Raw genomic sequence first — 23680 nt, 5'->3', positions numbered from 1 at the left:
CATGATTTGGTCAGTAGATTGCTGTTCTGCTCTAACTGAGAAGTTTAATTTTCAATGTCAGAAGACCCATCAGGAGAGTGTAATGAAGGCAGGGTTAGATAACAAACTTATTGACATTTTAGTTATCTGGAGGAGAGTCCAGGGTGTAGTTTGCTCAGGATGTATCTCCATTAATATTTTACTTTATTAGTCGGCTTTGGAACCAAAGTTGTTATTACCAAAGAATGTTAATGTATAAGTAAGTACTGCTGTATAAACCTTAGAGTGATGCATCTTCAGAAGATAATTCTGTACTAAAAGTATTTGGCTACAGTCCACAATTCTGCAGACAAAGTTCTTTAGCCAATTTCTTGATGGGTGGCCTATACCCATAATGTTAATTAACAGAGTTAAAAATAATTCAGTAAAGAGAAGGATGGATTCCTTGTTACTAGTGGTAAAAATGGCAAATTGTGTTGGTTGATAAAGAATATTATGCTTGCATCACTATGTGATTTTAAACATACAAATAAATGACAAAATGTGCCTAATGCCAGGGATTTCTAGTTCCAAAAGAGAAAAGAAAGTAATCTTGAGCTTTTTTTAAAACAAACGTCAGATGCATATTTTTGTAATTGCTTTCAAGTCTGTTTGGCTCAGTAGTGTCTGGACTTCTTATACATATTTGTGATACCTGTTCAGGCTGCTGCTTTAATTTTTGTGGTTCTGTTCTCTGCAAACCTACAAATGCAAATTCAGTGGAATTTTTTTGTGGGTGAAGGGAAAGTGTTGCAATGTGATACAGCAGGAGATGAAATATAAGCCAAAACCTTTGGTTAATTAAACTCTCACTAATTTTTGCATTTTAATGTTCCTCATTCCTTACCACCGTTGTTTCTTTCCATCCTCAAAAGTTTTTGTTGTGGCATTAAGTTATAGTGTGAGTGAATGTGGTAGAAATGTATGAAAAAACATATTTTATCCACTGAGGCTTTTGGAGAAGATGCTGTGAATATTGTATTGGTCTCTTGCTCCGTTGATAGGTCCAAGTTTGTAATAGAATGAGAATTAGTGAACAACGCTGGCTCTGGACATTCTGCCTAAACCTAAACTAACCTGGGGTTAGTGCTGCAAAAACAGCTACAGAGTACCTTTTTTTTTTTTTCTGGGAAGGAAAATACAAGAAATTCACCCTAAAAGTAACAGTTTACTGCAGGTGAAACTTCTGTAATTGCATTGCTCAAATGTTCTGAGAAAATTGAAATTAGTAAAATAGTAGATTGTTGTAGACACAGTAATCCTTCAATCCTCTGGTTTTTGTGAAGACAGGTAGTGGTCAATCTGAACTGGGAATGATTGAATGTCATAAATGAATTGGTCAGAATGAATTAGGGTGAGAAGTTAAATAAGAGGAGGAATTGTGACTGTAAACTCTTTAAGTTTGTCATGCACCTCGGGTCATATGCATATGTCATGCATAATTTACCCATTAATATAAAAAATATGCTCATTTTTACCATAAAATTTCCATAAGCTTATTATAAAGCAGAGCAAATGACATCTTAACTTGTGAGTATTGGGCTTAATGATATAGCAGTGTTGGACTGCTGTACTGGTGAAACACTGTGGCTGTCAAATGGTGAGAATCAACCCAAGCAACTGTTACAACCCATAGTAGCTCTTAAGAATGAGTTTTCACTCCCCTTCCCCAGTTTTTGTTCTTTGTGAAGCTTTGTGTCTTGTGCAAACAGAGAAATCCCCAAACGAGGTTCGTTTTGAGCTGTGATTCAAACAAACAATTCAGTGTGAGACAGAAACAAGCAGAATAAAAAACTTCCACAGGGGCTGGAGCAGCCTTCCCTAGGAATCCCTCCTGCCAGGAGGAAGATCTGCAGGCACAAAATACAGGGCAAGCTAAATAAACACGAGGAAACAAGGAAGAGTGTGGCATTGGTTGCATCACTTTTGCATGGCCCGTGTAAGGCCGGAGCATTGTTTCTGGCATGTGCATCCTTGGTGCTCTGATAGGCACCATCCTGAAGCAGGTGTGACCAATATTTTTAGGATTTTGCAGTTCATTTGCTTGGGTGGGTGAGTGGGTGCTGGAGCTTTTTGCCTGACCTTGGGAGCTGCTGTTTCTGCTGTTCCCCATGAGCAGGCACGACAGCTTTTGGAGCACAGGAGGGTTTTATGAGAGCTCTCATGGCTCAGCTGCATTGCTGCAGAAAAGGAACATCTCAAGATAACAGGATGACTATTAGGAGAATACTTTTATCAAACTTAAGACCTAAAAAGCTACTGTAAAACCTCGTTAAAGACTTGCTTTAAAAAAGGAAGTAAAAGCACCCGTGTTCCAAAAGATGGAAGACAACAGAAAATTCCTGATCCAAGGATGAAATGAGGCCAGTACATTTGCTGGTACAATGTGAAAGCACCAGGTTCGATTCCCAATTATTCCCTGGGCTGAAACACTGCAGATACATCACTGCCAGTCTCAGGGAGAGGGAGCACTGGATGCTGCTGACTTGCATGTTCTCCCCTTCATTTTCCTCTTCTGTGAACCCCACTGTTCTCTGATATGCCAAAGCCTTTCCTTCACTGGGGACTTCAATTTAAATTTCTTTTGTCTGGGTGCTTGCCTGCAGTCACAGGTATTGCTGAAGTTGCTGTTTTTTAGAGACCCCTGACAAAGATGTCTGGAGGACATTTGGTGTAAATTTACCAGCAGGCTCAAAAGTTTATTGAGACCATGTGCTTGCATGCAGAGAACATGGTCATAAAATCCTGACTTCAGGAGGGGCAGGCTGAAAATTAAAAAGTAGATTAAGCTCATATTAGGTGAAGATGTTTTCAAACCAAAGCTGAGCTTGAGTAACTTTAAATAAGGTATTTTTAGTATGTGACTAAGTTCTAAACAAACTGAAAGAAATTGCTGGCTAATTTTACATGTGATTAAGAGTAATTTTGTAGCAGGATGTCATTGATAGGTGTTGCGATTTTGAACTGATTACTCTGTAGTATATTATACATTGATTTTGTAGCTGAAACGTGTTAAAATAAGTTGTTGTAGTTAAATATAAATCTCCGTTAACTATATTTGTATTGTGGTATACTAATTAAGTCTCTGAGAAGGATATGCACCAATAAAGCTAAATTGTAATGCATTCATTATGGAAGTGAGGGGTTTCAGTGTTTGGATGATAATTTACACTTGAAACGTGTTGGCTGCCCAGTAAATTGTCAGTGAGTGCCTTGGGTAGTCTGCAAGGTTCCCCTTCCCCCAGAGGGCTCATGTAAACTGCAGCCCCAGTAAAAGCTGGCAAAGGACTATTTTTAGGAAGCTGGGGGAGGGAAGGAGCCTTGGCTCTTGGGCTGCTAAAGGAGCGTGGTGCTGGCAGGAGCCACAGCCAGCCTGGGTCAGGTGGCCAGGTCTGCTGTGGGATCTTGGCTGAGAGATTTCTGTTTTTCAAAAAAAAAAGATCCTTCTGAACCTTAAGTAATTTTTCTAAATGAATGAAAGCAGCAATATACATACGAAATCCCCACAGCTGTAAAAGTGCCTTGTTTGTTTGTTTGTTTATTGCCAGTGTTGGTAATACTTGCAAATTTTCTGCGGACCAGACTGTCCAGCACTTCTGCTGTTAAGGTGTCTAAGAGGGACTTTAATTACACATTTATAATGTTACAAGATCAGGAGACGTGTGAAGGGGACTGTGAAGCTTTGTGTCTGGCAAGACAATTTTCTTACACAGCTTCATAAAGTGTGGCTGTTCTCTGGATATTCTTTCATCAAACTGAGTCTCAAGAGTGAGCCTCCTGATTGTTGTTTTATTTTGGTGTTTTCATTAGCACTCCCTACCATCACTACGTGTGTCATGAACAGGAACAGAGTTTAGTTTGCAGTTAAGATGTGCAGACTCTTTTTCTTCCCTGGGTTGGAATGGCTTCTCCTTGTTTATTCTGGAGGACTCCTTGTTCACCTCTGTCCCAGGGAGCTGAACTGCTTTAGGATACACACACCTGGGCGAAACAAAGTTTCCCCCTTTGTAAACTGGTGTTTTGATACTGCTCTTCTTCAAGAGGATTATAAAAGCTCACATCTGCAAAAACCCTTGGGTGATTTTGGGTAGTGTAAGGTTTTAAGTGAAGTCATATGAATGAAGGATGATCAATCTTTCATGGTTCTAATGCCAAGAAGCGTTGTGATGTCATCAAGAATCTTGATCAAGATCTTGTCATCAGGATTCTTGATCTTGAATCTCACAATGAAGTGGTTCGGTGGAAGGGGTGAGAGGATGGATTTAGAGATCTCCTGTTTTACCGTGGTATATTCCCCAGATGGGCATTCCAGACTCTAGGATCTTACCACGTCTCATTAAAATGCAGATATTAGTACATCATCTGTGTATTTTCAATGCTAACTAATTCTCTACCCCTATTCAAAATTTGTTTCAAAAATAAGGTGTGGTATGTATGAAGTGTGGGATAGTCTGATGTGAGGTTACAACAGACTCATTAGTGCTACAGTGTGTTACCAAGGGAAACAGGAATTACAATGGCCAGTTTTGAGAAGCTTTTTGGAGATGAACATGTCAGATAATAACTTGCTTTATTGTGATTAATGTGGCTGTTTCAGTAAATTTGAAAATACCAGAATTCCTCTGTGCTCTCTAAGAGCTTTTTGGTAGGTGGGATCCTTGGCCCTTCTCCATTGCTGCTGGAGCACTTCCCTCTCCACCTCTGTCCCACGGAGCTGAGCTGCTCTGTGATCCAAGCAGTGTGTTATCATTTAGGGCTCTCACCAGCCCTCTCCAGGCCATCCGTGCTCCATTTCCCTTCCCTCCCCGTCTCCTCTCCCGGGCACGCTGTGGATTGCGCAGCTGTGCAGAGCTTGGGCAGCGAAAACAGCACGAGGCAGGACTGGACAGGTGAAAGCAGAACTGCTCTCATTAGACTAAAAAAAACCCCAACCAAACCCCAAGCCTGGCCCTCAACCAACTTTTAGGATCAGAAAGGTGTTGAGCCATTTCCCAGTTTCAATCTGATTGGAGCTGAGCCTTGCAGACGCTTGGGAAGCTGGAGCTCCACTGCTGCTTAATTGCTTCTTGTTTTGAAGGATAATTAGGAACTTCACTTAAAAATAGTAACTTTAGTGTTCAGTCCATTAAATTTGTCACCAAGATAATTTCATTAGACTCACAGCTGTTTTGTTATTGGAATTGTGAACTAAAAATAGGTGGAATTTCTGCTGTTGTGTGCAGAGGCTGGTACCTCCATTTCAGCTCTAACTTTCTCTAAGGATGTGAAACATGTTTGTTTCCCTCAGAGCTTTCTTCTGGGCTGTATTTCAGAAGGTCCTGCTAATTATGCCAAAATTGTGCACTGTGGTTTTCTGATAAAGTCACATGGCTGTGAAGAATATGAAACTGATTTCCCTCAAGACAAGTCTTACAAATGAAAGATTGATGCCGCACCCAGTGCATTTTTCTTTTTCACCAGTCTGCAAGAGATGTTTGTAGTAGTTAAACAAATACCTTTTAAAAACAAACAAACACTAATGAACACAGGTTTGTTACTATTATTATGAGGGGTGTGATTTACTCTCTCAGTTCAGTTCTCATGAGCAGTCCCTTTGTTGTACATAATTGAAATCACAATGTAGATTGTGAGATAATGTGACAATTACCGTGTTTATATTGTGTGAAACACGGTGTTTTTTTGAAACAAACCTCTGTAATTACCAGAATCTGTACAAGCATATGCTGCTTTTATACATACATGGTTTACTGGGTGGATCAGGTTGTAATATCCATGTTTAAGCAATGGTGCTTTTTTTAAGTTCCGAACCGTTTCACATTTATTCCTAACGTCCACACCACAAGGCATCATAATGGATTCATGGTGGACATGCAGAAAGTTGAAACAGATTTTTCTCTGCAGTTAAGTCTGTCTGTGTACATGTATGGCAGTTTCCCTGCATACTTTCTTAGAAACTGGATCAGACAGAAGGGGTCTGAGGCCATCTAGTCCCACCTCCCTGCTCAGGTAGGGTCCCCTCATACACCTTACTCAGGGTTGTGTCCAGACAGCTTCTAAAAAGTTGCATTTTTTGACTGTGATGTTAGTCAAAGATTTTTTTTTACCTTGAGATACCTTTTGATTGTAACTCCACAGAGTAGCTGCAGTTTGTGCTGACAAAAATGAATGTAGGTAACAGGAGGAAGTTCTGCTGCAGAGCAGTGTGGGGCTTGTGGGGTTTTTTTAAAGGCTTGATGTTTGGAGCCACAACCAAGAAAGTCAGTGACCCAGATGTAAATTATATAGGCCTTAAGGTTTTTTTCCTTCCCCACTCTCTTATCTTTAAGCAAAGAAACGGAAAATCATAAGATATGTTAGTAAAACAGATCTCTCCAATGGAAGTGAGCTCATTCAAAGGAGGGAAATTTTCTTCCTTAATTAAAATGAAGGATATGCTTATCTGCAGAAGTACTCCAGTGATGTTCCCTCAAAACCTGTATTTAGATGCAGTGTGTAATTCTGGCATGGTTTATTAGCATCTCAGATCTTTTTTAATTTTCTCATCTGCTTGTTGGCAATCTGTTCCTTGGACTTCCTGTGCGTGTGCGTTCCTACAAAGCAGATAACTGCAGTTTTACAAGCTGGAGCTAAACGTGGGTGGGATGGCATGAGGGAAAAGCGCTGTTTTGAAAGCTCTGCACCTGTCACTAGTTTTGAGCATCACCATCCGTGCAGGGCAAGCCAGTGTGTGCAAGATGCTGCAAAAATCTCTTAGGCAGCAAAATGTAGAAGAAAAGCAGGAGTGGCTATATTTAGTAGCCACTTATTATTAACTTCTGTGTAATGTACCAGTTGCTGTGCTCAGACATCTCTTTTTTGTGGTGAATCAATAATTTGCTGCTGAGGACAGGAAGTGGAGTTAAAGTGCTGTTGTGTGATAAAAGCTGTGTTTCACATACGGTTATGGTGTTTATAGACTGTGTATGTATAAATAAGCACCTGATACGGGGTAGGTAATGTAGGAACACACCTCCCTTTCACCAGAACCTGTGAGTGTTCTCTGCAGATTTTCTCCTGACCCATGTGATCTGAGTCTCTTCCACCTTGAAGCCATTGCTGCTGTTCTTAGTGTAAACCATGATCCGGAAGCTCTAATTATAGTAATGCAGAACAAATGGAAATCCTGGAATTGTCTCCAGCACTCTGCAATCACATAGTTGCCAGTTGCAGGTATCAGAGCAATAGGTGAGCCAGCCCAGGATTGTTCTCCTGGAGCTGCCTCATGCCTCTGCTTCCCAGCACAGCTTTGAATTGCACATTTATTTCCAAATCTGTGGGCTGTGACTGATGGCCACTAAGTTTTAGGCATATATTTGAACCTAGGCTGCAGTCTGAAGGGTGCTGTACATCATTTAGTGCTTCTTTAGGCATTATAAGAGGCTTGCTGGGTTGATGTCTTTTTGCAAAATAACAGGCTTGGATATTGGGCAGCCAAAAGCCCCAGCTGGGACTTAACAAATGGTGATGTGGGAATAAGCACAATATTTGGGGAAGAGAAATACCATCTTAGACCCCTCCTCGTCTTTCCCACTGCAGCAATTATACCCTTGGTTTTTAGTGTCTTTCTTAGTTCAGTTCTTCTCCTGAGACTGTTTAAATATTTCTTTCATGTAGAAGAGGAAATTTGTAATCTGCTAATGAGTAATTTAGGTTTAGGTTTTCATCCATTTGAGATGCAAACATGAGACACTGCCCTCTGCAGACAAAGAGATGGTGAAGATGTGCATGTCTTCTACTGGAATCACAGCTTTTAGTCATCCAGTGGATTTTGGAGATTTTTTGTAACTTCAGTGCATCCTTGGGCTCTTCAGGTTGGCTTTCCCTTCCTTTGGATTCCGTGTTGTCTGGCTGTAATTGAGTGCACGAGGGTGGGGAGTTCACCCACTGGGGGTGCAAAAATGAGTTGTTATTCATAGCTCTGTGATAGTTTCTTTTCAGTGTAATAAACCACAAAAGTGTAAACCAGTGTCACTGGAGTTTCAGAATTAAGGCCCACTGAGATGAAGTTCTTCCCCACCTCCTGGTGTTTGTTTCATGCTCAGTCCTTTGTCCTCCTTGGCCCCATCCCTGGAGGAAAGGTGGGACTGGAGTTAAGGTTTCCAGAGAACGTGGCAGGAGTTTAAATTGAGCAGTTTTGTCCAGGGTAGCTCAGCGCAGAGGTCCTCCAGCCTTGGCCGAAGGGTGGTTTGTGGTCAGGGCTCTGGCACAGCCTGGGAGCACAGAGAGCGGTGTGAGAGAGGGATGTGGGAGAAGATTCCCTGCCCAGGCTGTCCTTGGCCTCTGGAAAGTCTGCCAACAAGGAGGCCAGTGAGGATGCTGAAGGGTGGTGTGTCTGTGTCACCTCTGATACCTCCTGAATCTTAATTCAGGAATCTTAATCCAGTCTTCATTCTTGAATATAAGGTTCAACCTCAAGATAGAACTGTGCCTTCTGCTGCTGAGGGCTTTTGGGGTTGTAATGCTGAAAACATTATGTTCTGTGAATGATACAATTACTAATTATTTAGGTAATTACACACTTTTATATAGGTAATAAATAGAGCCAATAAAGCTAGTTCAAAAGAACTGATTCCACCTGAAGCAGCAGAACAACTTCCTCATTTTAACATTACAAAACAAGCTAATTAGAGAATACGGGATTTTAAGAGTTGTCCCAAAATTTTCCCATCCCTCACCCACAGCCCTCGCTCCAGTCCTGTCTGGATTCTGTGTTTTGCAGCACCTCACTGCTGCTCTGTGAGTCAGGGACTGCCGTGGAAAACCTCCCTGAGCCGAAACCAGCGACGTGACTCTCGGCTGAGAGAGGAAACAGGCGGAGGTTGTGCCTTGTCAGGGATTTTACTTTTCCTGTGCACACTTCATTCTAAATTCTCTGTGACTGCAGCATTAAAAGTGCACAGCTTAGAAAATTCCACATGAAAAAACACATTTTGCAAGTGTTAGAGTATGTTTTGTAAATACAAAGTCTGTCCTACTGTGTTTTACAGACATTTGAATGACTTGAGCTTTTAGTACTATTTTAAGGTCTTTTATAGCCAGCTGTGTCTTTTGAGAGGTGAGATTTAAAGTTCATATTTTTGTAATGATTTAAATTCTGCTTCAGAATGAGTTGAGTCAAGTTAGGTCAGTTAGGGAAAAGAGTGGGGAGAGCCAAAATATTTAAAAGATTCTAAAATGGCTTGTCATGCCATTGTTAAATTAGGGCTGTTTGTGAGTCTTTGTAAAGCCACGTTATTCTGCGAGGTGTCCATTTTCATTGCAGGCTTCAAGGCACTAAAATACCCAAATGCAGTTTGTGGAAACACTGCACAGTCAGTGGCTGTGTATTGATGTTGTCAGAGACACGTGAGTAAGCAAAGGTGGAGGGTCTGTATTAGATTTTCCTTTTAAGAGAAGCAAAACATTCTGCAAAAAGCAGAGCCATGAAACTGGATGACTGAGAGGTTTTTCACTGGGAATAAAAGAGGGCTGCACTATTCCAGAACCATGGTGACTCCTGTGAATGGCTTTTCCACAGAAATAGTGTGGTCACCTTTATTATTTACCTTGGATTTTGGCCTCACGCTTGATTTCTTGCTCCTTTTATCTGCCTGAGTGTAACATGTGCCAGGGACAGACAAGCACTTAAACTTGACTTCTTCATTTTGTTGTATGGCAGAACACAGAACCAGGTATTTGCTTTTCACTGTAGCCAAAGATGAGTGTCCCTGCACTGCTCAAAATTCACAATATAAAATGCTGATGCAGCTGTGTATAATTGGCCTGGTTTAAAACTATATTTTAAAAATATTCCTGGTATTAAATTTAATGATCAAGCAAATGTTTTCAAGAAAAAGAAAATAAATAGTAACTGTATTATTACAACTCACTTCCAAATGAGAGGTGTGCTCTTTACAGATACTTTCAGCTCCAGGTGCCAGCTTGTGCCTCTGCTTTTACAGAGGCCTGGAGTTGTTTTTGCTGAGTTGAAAGCAGAACGTTTAAACAAGAAGGAGGGGTGGAAGCCACATTCCTCTGAGGAAAGCAAAAGCTGAAATGTGAGCTGCTGTGAGGTGTGGGACTGTCAGCCCCAGCAGGTATTGACAGGTACTCGGTCCTGTGGAAACACTGAGGCCCTTCCAGCCCCTGCCCGCAGCGTCACGGGATAGAAATGAACATCAGAGTCAAAATTACTGCCTTTTTGCCAGAGAACCCAACTTCCTAAAGTACAGAACAAAAATCTCAGCTGGGATGGTGCCTAAGCAGACAAGATTCCAGCACTGGATTTATACCTTACATCTAAAGATACGCAAACTATTTTTCCAAAGATCTTTGTACAAGTGTATTTAAATAGGGAGATTAAGTCCATCACCACCCTGCTCGGAGCCCAGCAGAGGTTTGTCTTCCCATTGTTTTGGGCCCATCTGGGGCCTGATTCCTTCCCTGAGCTATCACTGCTTCCTTAATTCCTGAGGAAAACTCAGTCTTGGTTCAAAATTCCTTTTCTGTCATGTGAGGTCCCATCAGCTCCACCTAGCCTTGTCCCTAAAATTCCTGTTAAAAATGATGTTGCCCATTTCTCCAGTAGTAATTGGGGAAGTGCCCAGTTCTGTGTTCCCACTGTTTAGGTTTACAAGCCACACACAAGCTGAAAAAATGTGGGAAGTTTCTGAACCTTTATTTTATCTGGTTTTGCAGATATCTCTGTTTCTTCAATTTAGGGAAACTAGTATGGAGTATTAAGGTTGTTAATTACTTTATCATCTGAATGCACTTTTATTAATATTTTAAATTGTTAACATGATTTTTATTAGTGATGTCATTAATTCTGTCATAATAATACAGCTTTAAAATTATAGATACATGCTGGTGTTTATCAGCTGAAATCAATTCTACTGATTTGATGGCACTGGAGGGAGCTACAGACCATGAGGACAAGATTCATAAAAATACTTGGTTGAAACACAATGAAAGGATATCCCATTAGGTTCACCTGTTTTAATTGCTCAGAGCAGCCTTCAGTAGGGGACTTACACCTATAATATGCATAGGTTGTTGCCATATTAAAAATGGCATCTGAGATTGAAGGAAGCTTTCGCATCCTTACTTGAAATCAAATACGGGGAATTTCAAACATTCGTATTCAAATTTCATTAAAAATTCTTCACTCTACTTTTGACTTTACTTAAACAGACTCCTTAGTCTAAGTTAACAGCAAATATTCTGAAACCTGAGAAGATCCTTATTGCACCTGATGGATTTAAATTAGACTGAAAATTACTAAATTTCAAATTTCTCTCCAAGTTCAGTCCCCGCAGAACACAGGAGGGATGCAGTCAGTGATGCAGTTTTTGGTTTCTCCTGTAGTACATAAGATCTGTGACTTTAGATTACAATTAAAAAAGGTTTAAAACAGGAAAATCCCAGACCTTTTTAAGGGATACTTTTCCACCTGCCAGAAAACAGGGCATGACAAAAACCTGTATTAAAAACGCAGCTATTTAGGGGGAGCGGGTGGGAGAGGAGTTCACCAGCGGCCACACTGGGGTTGTCACTAGTCCAGCTTGTTGGTTTTTAGATAGTGAAGACTATGGAAACAATTCGCTGTTTTCTTACAGTTACGTGTTAGACTTCAGCTTTGAATTCCTTGTGTAAAATTAAAAGTTGTAGTCTTTAGTGTTCAGGGCTTTTGCTGAAATAACTGGTAAAAAAACCAAACTTGGTGAAGGACCTAGATTCTTTAAGATGATAATCTTTGAGAGTCACAGGAGGTCAAAATCATTTCCAGCATCAGGAAGAACAGAAATGAGGATAAGTAAAAATGAAGGCAGGCAAGCAAAATTGCTTTAAAGTGTAGGAAAGATAAAATATCCCATATCTAAAGCAATAGATTTCATAGTGTCTTGCAAGAAACAGGTTCATTTATTAGGCCCAAGTTTCTGGTTTGTGTGGCCCTCCAAAATTCAAGAGGAAACAGAGGAGCAGCGAGCAAAGTGGAGTGAGAATTTCTGTTGCATGAACATGTAATCGCTTCGCCTTTTCCCATGGTTTTTGTCTCCTTTTGCAGCCTTGTTAAGAGAGGGAAAAAAAACCCAGTTAATAGGGATTGCACCATGTTCCTCCCCACTCCCTCACGCCCCAGGCTTGCCCTGGGATGGGATCGTGCTGTGGTGATCTCATGCACAGCGGTACCTTCCACTTGTGTTCCCAGCCGGGGCTGGGAGCCGCTGAAGTCATCTGGGCTGGGGCGAGGGCTGCTCCAGAGCCGCTGGACACCCCCGGGCTCGGCCAGCCGGGGCAGCCTCGGGTGCGCGAGGTGCTTTAGTCGGTCTGGTTTGGGGTGCCACCGTGTGAAACACCTCCCTGCACGGCAAACTGGGAGTGAGGGCAGCTGGAGTCACGTTGGTTCTCCTGGGGGAGGCTGTGCAGGGCGGCTCCGTGAGGGGGCTGGGAATGGGCGCGGGATCACGGCTTGGGGGTGCGGGGCCCTGCTGAGCACAGAGGAGCACAAATCTTCCATAAGGGTCATCCAGTCAAGGCAAGGAGTTCATGGCAGAGAGGAGCTGGGGATGCCATGGAAGCCCTTCCAATGAAGGACTGGAACATTGGCCAGGTATGGGTCATCCCATGTAGGGTTTGCTGCTCTACAGCCCTCTCCCCTTCATCTTTCTCCCTAAATGAGAAAGTTTGTCCCTTGTGTGGGCCAGAAAGGGCTATCTTGTAGTGATGAATTGCTTTCTTGAGGAAGAAAAAAAAGTAAAAAAATCTTTTCTATATGATTTAAATCAAAACTTGCAGCTGGTGATAGGCTCTTAGACTAACTTGGAGTATCTTTATAAAAACCAATAAATCCTGTAGTGCATATTTTAAAGTACATTATCCAAAATCCTTCTGTGCAAGCTGCTGTTCCTGAGGTGTACATTGTTCAAATGGCAGGGGAGCAAACTGGATGTGGTGAAAGGCAGGGGGGAAGGGAGGGAAGTTTACATACAGCTTGAAGCCTGGGTGGAAGTAACTCTACAATTTTTAGCAATGAAAATATCCATGTAGGGCCCTAAAGGAATCCTGTGGGCTGATGGTGCAGTTTGCGTGGAGCGCGTGCATGGTGCCTTTTTGGCAGACAGAAGGTATTTTACTGTAGCTTAATGCTTATTATAGTTGCAGTTTCTTGATCACCATCTGTAGTCTCTATTGGTTTTTGATAGAGCAACTTGGATTTTGTATTTTGGGAGTGGTGTTCCCTGTGTTACATCATGCTGACTTACTACTTCCAATGTCTGTGAAATAACAGAGTCTCACAACTTCAGTCTGATTCCTGAGCTGCTGCTTTCCTATGCTGGAGAAAATATTGAATCTCCTCATTATACAAATGGCTTCTGTTGGGTAATATTGACAAATACACTGAATAACATTTTTGACATAACATTCTGTTCCCACACAGATAATTTGGATGTAATTGAATGGGTTGATCAAGAGTCTGTGCTAAAAATACGTTTTCTCACCCACTAAGTGGAAGAAAATGATTGCTCCAGAGGCAGTTCGGTGGCACGGAGCTCTTGGGAAGTGGGATGGGATATGACTCTGGTTCTGTCCCGTGCTGAGGGTCCAAAGGGATGATGCTGAGAGCAGCCCTGGCACAAGGATTTGGGAAACACGTCCCTCTCCAGGCTCCTGGAGGCACGGAGCAGCCTGAGGCTGATTTTAGCTGGAGCAAAGCGCTCCAGCCCGGGCAGGATCCCAGCCAGGATGCCTCAGACCCGCAGGAGCACTCCATGCACTTGAGCCAAAAACGTACAGAAATAGTTGTGGGGGGGAAGATTTGAAGATCTCTTTTCTTTCCTTCTGTTTTTCCTTATTTTAATGGTTTCCTGGGCAAAGGGCTGCATTGTTACAGTTTCAAAAGCAGGGTGGTTGTGCTGCAGACGGGTGGGGAAAAGAAAGAAAAATAGACCTTAGAGAAAGGCTGGCTGTTTAGTATGCAATAAAGTGACTTTTATACCTCTCCCAATCTCCTATCAAATAAATCTCGTGCTAACAAGCAATCAAACCCGTTTCCCTGCCCTGCTCCGCACAGCCTGAGCCACATTGTACCTTTCCAGCCTTTGAAACTGCCTGTGCCTATTTTTATTTGTCAGGCCGGGGCTGGGCTGGCCCCATTCCAGATGTGTCTCACAAGATTTGGTGCTGATGAGCTATTTATAGCCCTGTGGTTCCATTGTCATGGCAACCGTGCTAGAGGCCAAGGCGGCTGGGAGCTATTTCTGGACTTGTGCTGTAATGTAAAACTGATTGGGAAAGTTAGTGCATCCTCTAAGCCAGACTAACTTTAGACAGGCAGAGAGGGGAGGGGGGGAAGAGACAACTACAACCTCTTTAAATAGATTTTTCTGTTTTCCCTACCTTTTCCCCATTTCCCTTTTCGAGTGCCGGCAGTTTTTGAAGGGCTGGTTTGCCTTCTGCTAGGTTTGTCTGAAATTCATTCATGCCTCCCGGCGGGTTACGCTGCTTTAATTAGGCAGTTTGGGAAGCCGGGTTCGTAACCAGCCTCGTTTTTAGGGCAAGGTTTGAACTTCACAGAAACACAAAACTAAAGGGGGCTTTGCTGGTTTTTTTGCGGTAGTTGCAGTTCTTTGTACCCCATAGTTTAAATACTCTATTTTTTGTGTGTGCTTCATGTTCTCCACGCCAAATAAGGAACTGTAACCTTGATTACCACAAGATGATTCCAAATATATGGAGTCATACTTTTCAGCTTTCTCATTATTTGCTTCAAAATTAGACCCATGGTGCCCCTCCGCCTCCAAGTGGTTGGAATGCTCGAGGTTCTTCTGGAATTACAGCTGGGGCTGCTCTCAAAATCACTTTTCTGGGATATGTACGCATTGGTACCATCTATAATTAAATTCTGAACTTTAGACTATCTGTAAACCTTTCTGTGCGACTTACAGTTTCAATAAGGGAATCATAATAAGCCTTTGACTTGAAACTGGAAATCAAAAAAGTGTTTGCAACTCCTTGGGAAAGTTTTCTGGAGTCGGCTTTTGGTTTACTTCTTTTCACGTGTTATGCTGTATTTCGAGGTTAATTTCCAACGTAAATCTGGTTTTCAATGGGATCCTTATGTCTGAGGACTGACATGGAGAATGTTGGTACAGGAACATCGTATATGAGATGTTTTTAGATGCAGCGTGGTGCTCTCCTAATTATAGCAATAATACTTGGTACAGTACTGTCCCTATGTGCCTGTCTACAAAGGTTTTTTCTCTTTCCTAATTGTAAAGTTAAAGTAATTACAAAGGTTTTGGAATTCATTTTCTCTCTCCTTATCTAGTTTTGTTTAGGCAGAAAAAGAGCTGTGCCTTTTTGAGCATTTTTAATTTTCCAGTAATATTTGTGCCACATTTTCAGCAACCACCTCAGCAGTAAAAGCTCCCCCTTTGCAAATAATAGAAAATAGCAGTATATCTGTAAAAATGAAACAATCAAAATCTACTGATGTCCAAACTTTGATTTTTAACTTATATTTGAGGAAAAACCAGACAAGTTTGGTTTCACATGCTGTCCATGTTTGTAGGACACTATAAATACCAGCAGATTGAACATTTGCTTGTTTTATTTGCATCATTCCCGTAACTTTGCCTGCTGTTCTGCTCCTCTTGCAAAATAAACGAGCTGAAATCTTTATCACCAGTTTAAGGAATAGGATTCCCTTTCCTCACCCCTGCTTGCTTTGAGCAGCACAAAGGGACAGAGTTGAGGGGCAGTCTATTTGTTCACACAGAAATACCCTTTTAAAAGGGAGTTTTATATCTTTGTACTCATCCTATGTCTCTGGCTCAGCATAGACAGCATATCTGAAGAAAGAATTTACCAAATAGTTAACTGCAGAGCTTTTAGAAAGCTATGCTGAATAACATAAAGGATTATGGAAAGGACTAAAAAGGCAGGGAGTCAGAAGTAAAGCGGGGTCTGTTCTGAAAAACAAAAAATGCACTCTTTTATACAATAAACACTGTTAATGTTGAGTTAAATTTCAGCTTAAAACTACTTTAAGTAGTATTTTGTAGTTCTGATAGGGTGTAAATAAATAAAAATCTGCTGGGCATTTGCACAGTTTGGTCTTAAGAGTGATCAGTAAAAAATACTAATTTCTTGCTGATCATAAAAACCTGAATTGGAAAGGCTGTTTTAGAGGTGATTAGGGGAAATGCCAGTGTAATTCTGAGTAAAATCTTGATAATTCTTAGTAATATTCTGGTGGGTTCTTAGTTACATCTTGGTAGAAACACATGACTCAGTGGAAATGAAAAATCATTTCCACTGACTCAAGGGACTTGGGGCAATTAACTACTCAGTGTGCCTGCCTTTAAAATAGGGTTAATGCCATGTGTGCATTTTGGGGTGTGATGGTGGAGGCAGGAAACACAGCCTCAATGAAGGCAGGCAGGAGCTGGAAGTGTGGTTTACTGTCTGTAAAATACCTCGAGGCTTTCAGAGGCAAGGAACTTCACAAATACAGTTTCAGTGCCACTGTTGAGGCTTTTAAGTTATAAACAAACGTTGCCTTTAGTTAGGGTTGAAATCTTGATTTCATGAAGTATCTTGCTGACACTGAAGATGAGTTCTTACTGTGTCTTTTAAGGGAGATGTTTTTTTATACAAATTTCAAGTTATGACTTGACCAGAAAAAAAAAACCTGATGGAAATAAAGCTCTTCAAATATAGGTGTGTTGTCAGTTTGAAGACATCTTCCCAGCGTTGTCTTAGGCTGAAAACAAAAGCTCTTCTTCACAAAGCAGGAAAAAAAATATAATTCCTGTCTGCCAACCATTTCATCAGTTGATAGAGGGTAACATTTCAATTGCTGTTTATTGAGAAGGCTGTCAGGAAATGCTCGAGGAATGGCAGCCTGAGTTCCCCTCCCGTGCTGCCCCAGCCAGTGGAGCTGTGCTGGTTCTGAGGTGGAAGGTTTCGTGTGTTACACACCTTTCCAGCAGGGAAAACAAGCTGCAGTTCTTTGTCTGGCAGCAGCACTGTTCATTCAGGAAATTCCCTCCTCATAGGGATAAAGCAGCTCTCTCTGGATGAAAGAACTCTAGAATAATTCAGGTACTGGCATACATCTTCGTCTGAAAACTGGGGCATGGTTTGGACATAATAGATTTTAGTTAAAACTTGGAAAGAGTTGAGGATACATGTGTAGCTTAATTACTTAGACCTGCTGGAACTGAGAAAAGGCTCTGTGTAGCTCTCTCTGTGAATCTGCCTCCTGAGTGCACCCTTCAAATTAAAGACAGTTTGTCACGAAGATCTGCTTGGAACACTTCATGTGTGGTTTTCCTTCCCTAAGCCAAAAAAAGGGATACAAAAATGCAGCATATTTTTTTTTTATTTCAGATTGTTTTAATTTTTTGTTAATACCTTTCATTTTAATATCAGAGATACAACCAGTGCTGACCTAGAGATGCTTCCTCTCACTGTTGCTGACTACAAATAACCTGAAGTCTTTTGAGGTTTTTTTTGTTAGCGTGTGTCAGAGCAGTATCAGTGCTTTATAACACGGGCAAAAGAGCCTCTTACTACGTGACAGAATTTTGCAGAGCAGTAGCTGATCCTGTTATTTAGTCATGTCCAGAATGTTGCCCAAAGTGAGAATTGGCAGCAATGCTGAATGAATTATTTGCTTTCTGGAAAATAGCTTTTCCATATAATCTCTGGGAAGATTTTACAGAACAAAAAAAACCACTAACTTTGTAACTTGGTTCAAGGCTTGCTCACAGTATAAAATTTGGTTTTGTGGTTTGACAGTTTTATGTGAATTATTTCATCAAGGTCACTTCTATTTCTCCCTGTAAGTTCACTGCTGACACAGTAGATGGTGGGCATGTCTCCAGGAGGCTTAGAACAATCTCTCACAGCAGTGAATTCGGCACACAAAGTTGTACTCGAGTGGCCTCACTTATGTTTTGGGTAGGGCATAGCGAGAATTAAAAATAGAAATTAATGATGGTGAATTTGTGTTTATTTTTAATTGGGCTTTGTTCTCATCTGACTGGATTATTAGTTTAATTTACTGGATAAATTATTTGGTTTTGACTAACATTGACTGAGAAGTCTCTGAACACAGTGTATCGATCTTTTGTGAACTCTCCTGCTCCCGCTGTTGCTCCTTAATTTAGGTGTATCAGAGGGGATCAAATTTCTGCTCCCCTTTTTTCCTGACATTTATTTTTACATTGACCAACCAAAAGAACAATCCCCTTTCTTTACATGTGAGCAAAAAATCAAACTGTTTTTTAATGTCTTCAGCTGTTTCTAAAGCTGCTGGAGCAGACTTTGATGAGAGGCACAGGGGGAAATCTTCATCGAATATCTCGCTGTGCTCCTTTTTCCCTAAAATGCCCTGGAAGCAGGAGGGGTTTTCTGGTGGCTGTCACACAGTGAAAGACTTCCTTCTCCAAGGAGCATTGTTAGGAGTATCAGATGTTGCTGAATGTTGGAGCTTGTTTTGGGGGGAAGAAGAAATGTTTATTCCATTCGAAGTTGTTTTACCTGGCATGAGCATTGCTGTTGGAATTCATCTCAAGTACAGTACTACTGCTCCTATGTGGCTGATGTTTTTCAAGGAAATCATAGGCCTAAAAATAGTCTGCATAAACAACTGTAAGAGGTTTGTACTTTCAGTTCCAGGTTTTAGCAATATCTTGTTGTTATTTTCTAATTTTCAGTTTTCAAAATCCATTAAGCTGATTAGCAAAGTGTTTAAAAATAAAACAAAACTAAATTAAAAAAAAAACAAAAAAAAAACACAAAAAAAAAACCAAAGTCCCACCTCTTTTGGAATCCAGCATAAAATGTTCTGCTTGGATAAATTCATACAGAAAGGCTGGGTGATTGCAGTAATCACCTTTGTATCTTGATGAACATGTTCTGTTCGGAACATTTTTCAAGCATCCTCCAACTTGTGAAATTGCCCTGTGATTCTGAAACTGCTCTGAGGGGAGAGGATGGGGTGGAAACATTCGTGCTACTTGGAACTCATGGCTGTTGTACATATTTAACATCCTCTGTGTACTGAACAGAGAGTTTTATTTCTTCCCTTTGGATTTGTAAAAAAAAAAAAAAAGAAAAAAATTACTTAACAGCTTGGAAGATATGAGGAAAAAATCCAGCTTGAAAATTGCAGAGCACAGTTTGTCACCACTTTATCCTTGTGTGTCTGTGGCCATGTCACGTTCAGTGATGGAAATTGATCTTTGCACTTTGTTTCACGTGTTTTTGTAGCGTGTTAACTTAAAATATACTTTAATATGTTTAAAATTCTGTAATTCAGTCTAAACAAAAATTAATTTTCACGTGTCTCTGATGCAAGATCATCTAGTTCCTGGTGAAAAGGGCATTGCACTGAAGCAGTTGTCAAAATACAGGATTTTTTTTTTCCCCCTTTCCCTGCTCATTAGGTGTTTTAGGAAGTCATTTGGGGCTGAAGCTGGGGCTGAGTCGTGTGGTGGCTTTACTGGGACCTTTTTGGGTTTTTGATTGGTGAATCTGATCCCTTTTCCCCCGTTGAAGCTGTGACTGTTGTTAGTGCACATTAAAGGAGGCAGAGAAAACTCGCCTTGCCTTTGTGATATCTGCTTCAGAGAGAAAACAATTCATGCAGAGGAATTTCAAAGGCAGCTCAAAGCCTATTGCTTTAAAGGCTGATTAATCATTAATGTTAAGGGTAAGGGCACTGCTGAAGTGGAAGGGGCTGAGCAAGGGGGCACCTGACCGAGGACCTGGTGTTGTGCAGTGGGACTGGGGGCAAATGCCATAAATCTACATTCTGAGCTGCTGGTTTGCCACCACAATAAAGCAGAGCTAACTAATTCCTTGAGATTTTTGCTCTCTAAATTGAAGTGAAAGATAATTATGAGGTTGTAGTTAATTGGTAAAAAAAAAATTAATACTCCAGAGTATAATCTGTAGGTAATGCCTAATGAATTTGAACAAAATATCTCTCTTATTACACATTTAGCTAACTACTGCTGCTGCTCCAGAAAGTAACTGAAACACTGATACAGCAGCTGACAGAAAAATCAGTGTCCCCTCTCACTTAAACTTGTACTGAAATGGGTTTAGTGCTTTCATTTATCTAAAGAACTATAGAGATGATAAGTTGTTTAAAAATACTCATTTTACTTTCAGGGGAAGTACATGTGGGCAATTTGCTTGAGTCACTGCTTTACCGTTAATAGTAGCAGGTTCTATCGTAGGATCCAGGTGAATAAATGACCCAAATTAAACTCCCAGTTTGTTTGTGGAAGAAGGAGCCGGCGGGAGGGGCTGGAATGAGACTCCCAGATGGATTAATTAAACTGATCTCAGCCCTCTGCCGGCTGTTGCTGGGAATGCTCGTCCTCAGGACAAGAACCCAAATTGAGCCATTTCAGTGTGTGATTTTTCATCATTTTGTGAGCCTGGGAGCATTAAAATACACCAAAATTTACCTGGAAACTCTCAGTTACTAAAGCATGAGGAAGTTTGTCTGATTTGAGAGTAACAAATTTCTCTTTTTTCTTTCCCCTCTTCAGTTTTCTAGACAAGATTGACATAGTCAAACAGAACGAGTACACCCCGTCTGACCAGGTATGTGGAGCTTTGTGAGGAAATGACACAATTTATCTGCCCCTTCATCTTTGGGGGTAATTAATTCATTTTCTAATTGCCATTTCAGGCATTGCCATGCACTGTACACATTTAGTATTCCAGTAAAAATGGCTTTGTCCTTTGGATTATGTTTATACACATAAACGATGTACAAGGTTACATCACTGACAAGATTTCCATCGTGCTTCTGTGACATTGAACACTCTATACTGTTGCCTGGTGTTGTAATACAGCATGGGAAAAAAGGGGTTTATTTCCATTGCTGAATATATGGAAACTCACCAAGTATCAGTGTTGAATCAATGCATTTCCCTTTATGCTTTAGGATCTTCTCAGATGCAGAGTTTTGACATCAGGAATTTTTGAAACCAAGTTTCAGGTGGATAAAGTAAATTTTCAGTAAGTATAATTGTTTCTTTTTATGTTTTTACATTCTTTTAATACAACACAGACAAATACCAAGGTAAACTGGGAGGACAGCCTACCATATATTCATTGAGCCTACTGTATTTCTCAAGTATCAATGTTTAATAGAAAGGAAGCAGTTTATGATTTTTTGATTTAGTAGTCTGGCTTGAAAATGGAATGCAAATTGATGTGCAATTTTTGCTTTATTTTAAATCACAAAGAACAAAATGTTTTAAATCTATTTTCTCTGCATGCATGTGCTCGTGGACTGTTTATCTGTTCAGGTTCTTGTAATCCAAGATTAACTTTTGTGACACAGAAGTCCTCAAGTTTCTTACCTTTTCTGTTTGCATGCAGATACAAACAAAAAACTCGGCACAAAATGATTCTGACTGACTGGGTTTATGTTTTTTCCTCAGTATGTTTGATGTTGGAGGGCAACGAGATGAACGCCGAAAATGGATCCAGTGTTTTAATGGTAGGATTAGAATTTCTGTTGGCTTTATAAAACAGTTCTCTGCAGAACTGTAGTGCCTAATGTTAATTTTCTCAACTGTGAAATCCATCATCTTTCCATGTAGATTTAGATGAGGAATTATCTAACAGTCACAGAGGATTAAGTTTTCTTGACTGGTAAACTCCTGTAACCACATAGAACATCTTCAAGGAGAATGTAGGTGGAGAGAAATTCGAGTTTGATAGCTTCAGCTTGTCCATTTTTTTGGCTTCCCTCTCTTAACTAGGTATTTTTGGAGGTGGCTTTGTGCATTATTTGCCAGCTGTGAGTGTAAATTCCAAGCCACGTTCTGTCCTCCGTGTGCAGATTTACAATGGATGTGTCTGTGCAAAATACAAAATATAGAATAATTATTACATGCATAAAATCAGATTATCACTTTTTTGTATATAGTTGCAGCCACTTGGCTCTGTTGTGGTGGTACTTTCTGAATCAGCACTGACCCAGTAATGCAGAATGAGGTTTTGTAGGGAGCATCTGTTTGGTTAGACACATCTGGTGAGAGCTGGAGTGTTTTAACAGCAGTGTCCCCATGAGTTCAGGTCAGGTTTAATTCCCACATGACTGAAATTAGGCAGTTCTGTGTCTGTCCTGAAGTGTGACAGGTACCTTCACTGCAGCTCTTTGTTTTATCTGTATCTTTAGATGACAAACCTTTCTGTTTAAGAAAACAGGTTTTCTTAAACCTAGACTTGGTGAAAATATTTTCTCTTCATTGTTGATTGGACAAAATAGCAATGAAGTTACACAAAAAAAGTCACCTTTTTGTAGAAAAGTTACAATGAGATCCTAGAGAATAAATAAAGCAGAATGCACCTTGAAATTCATGGTGCATTGCTCCAGTTCCTGTCACAAAATCACCTGGACAGTGTGTGTGTGTGTGTGTAAGGACAGTGCAATATTTTCTTCTGTATTAGTAACAGATTTGTTTGGGTTTTACCTCTGCTCCTTCCTTTTACCTCATGGTCTGACTCATCTGTTCTGCTGCTGGTGCCGAGGTAGATGAGCCTGGAAGTCAGTGTGGGGACTGGAGCAGCACAGGGATCCAGATCCTGTGATCCTGGGAATGCCTCCCAGGGAAGAGATGGGGCTCTAAGCAGTAAAACCCACTTCAGGGACCAGAGCAGTTGACCATGAATTCACTGCAGTCTGCTGTTCTTATCGCACAAATCAAAAGTGCTGTTTGTCCTGAGGTTTTCCCCCAAGGACCTCTCTCTCCTTTCCTGATAGCTCACAGTTGTTTCCAATTTTCTTTACACATTTTAAATCTTCTTTTAATTCTCCTCTCGGCTTTCTTCAGTTTCTCTCGCTTCAGTTCCTTTATTTCCTACATTTTTTGTCATTCTGTCAGCTTCTGTTTTGGGGCCTGCCTTGACTGTCTTCCATGGTTTCTTCACTTTCTTTTTTGGTTCCTGGTACTTAAAAAGCTGTCAGCAGCAGCATCCCAGCCTGTTCTCTGCAGGGAGCTGAAAGTCTGTCAGCTTCTTACTGAACTTCATGATTCATGGTTATTTCTTCTGAGGTTTGCATTAACTGAAGGATATTTCTTGGTTTAGATGTGACTGCTATCATATTTGTGGTGGCGAGCAGTAGCTACAACATGGTGATACGAGAGGACAATCAGACCAATCGGCTGCAGGAAGCACTAAACCTCTTCAAGAGTATCTGGAACAACAGGTCTGTGAAAGGCTCTTATCACTGAGGTTACTGGTCCTGTCTCACCCTGCAGTCACCACTCAGATGGGCCTGCCTGGGGCAGAGTTCATTTTCTCCCTAACAGCTCACAGAGTGCCATGGTTTGGGTTTTGCCCAAAACAATGCTGGTAACACACTAACGCTGCTGAGCAGTGTGTGCAGAGCATCGAGACCCTCTCTGTTCCTGTCCCTGCAGTGAATCCTATGGGGTGTTGGGAGGGGACACAGGTGAGCAGATGCAAACTGACCAGAGGTGTTTTCCATGCCACGTAACTCGTGCTCTGCAGTAAGGGGGAAAAGAGGGGGTTTTGGGTTGTTACCCAGCTTGCTGGGTGTTGGTCTGCCCACAGGAGGTGCTGAGTGATTGCCTTT

General features: G+C 41.1%; 1 protein-coding gene across 2 annotated transcripts in view; it reads left to right on the top strand.

Moving 5' to 3' along the window:
* GNAS (GNAS complex locus) overlaps positions 1 to 23680 on the top strand; it is a 133140-nt gene that overhangs the window by 103373 nt on the left and 6087 nt on the right. For both annotated transcript variants that reach the window (XM_014254151.2, XM_005524837.3), the window contains exons 6-9: positions 20613 to 20667; positions 21014 to 21087; positions 21516 to 21574; positions 23170 to 23290. In XM_014254151.2, coding sequence (XP_014109626.2) covers positions 20613 to 20667; positions 21014 to 21087; positions 21516 to 21574; positions 23170 to 23290 — 309 coding nt within the window. The remainder of the gene's footprint in view (positions 1 to 20612; positions 20668 to 21013; positions 21088 to 21515; positions 21575 to 23169; positions 23291 to 23680) is intronic.

This window comes from Pseudopodoces humilis, chromosome 19 (genome assembly GCF_049639895.1).
Source record: "Pseudopodoces humilis isolate 2021_Gansu_Grassland_sample_001 chromosome 19, ASM4963989v1, whole genome shotgun sequence".
NCBI lineage: Eukaryota > Metazoa > Chordata > Aves > Passeriformes > Paridae > Pseudopodoces > Pseudopodoces humilis.
This window is presented reverse-complemented; position numbering and strand designations above follow the sequence as displayed.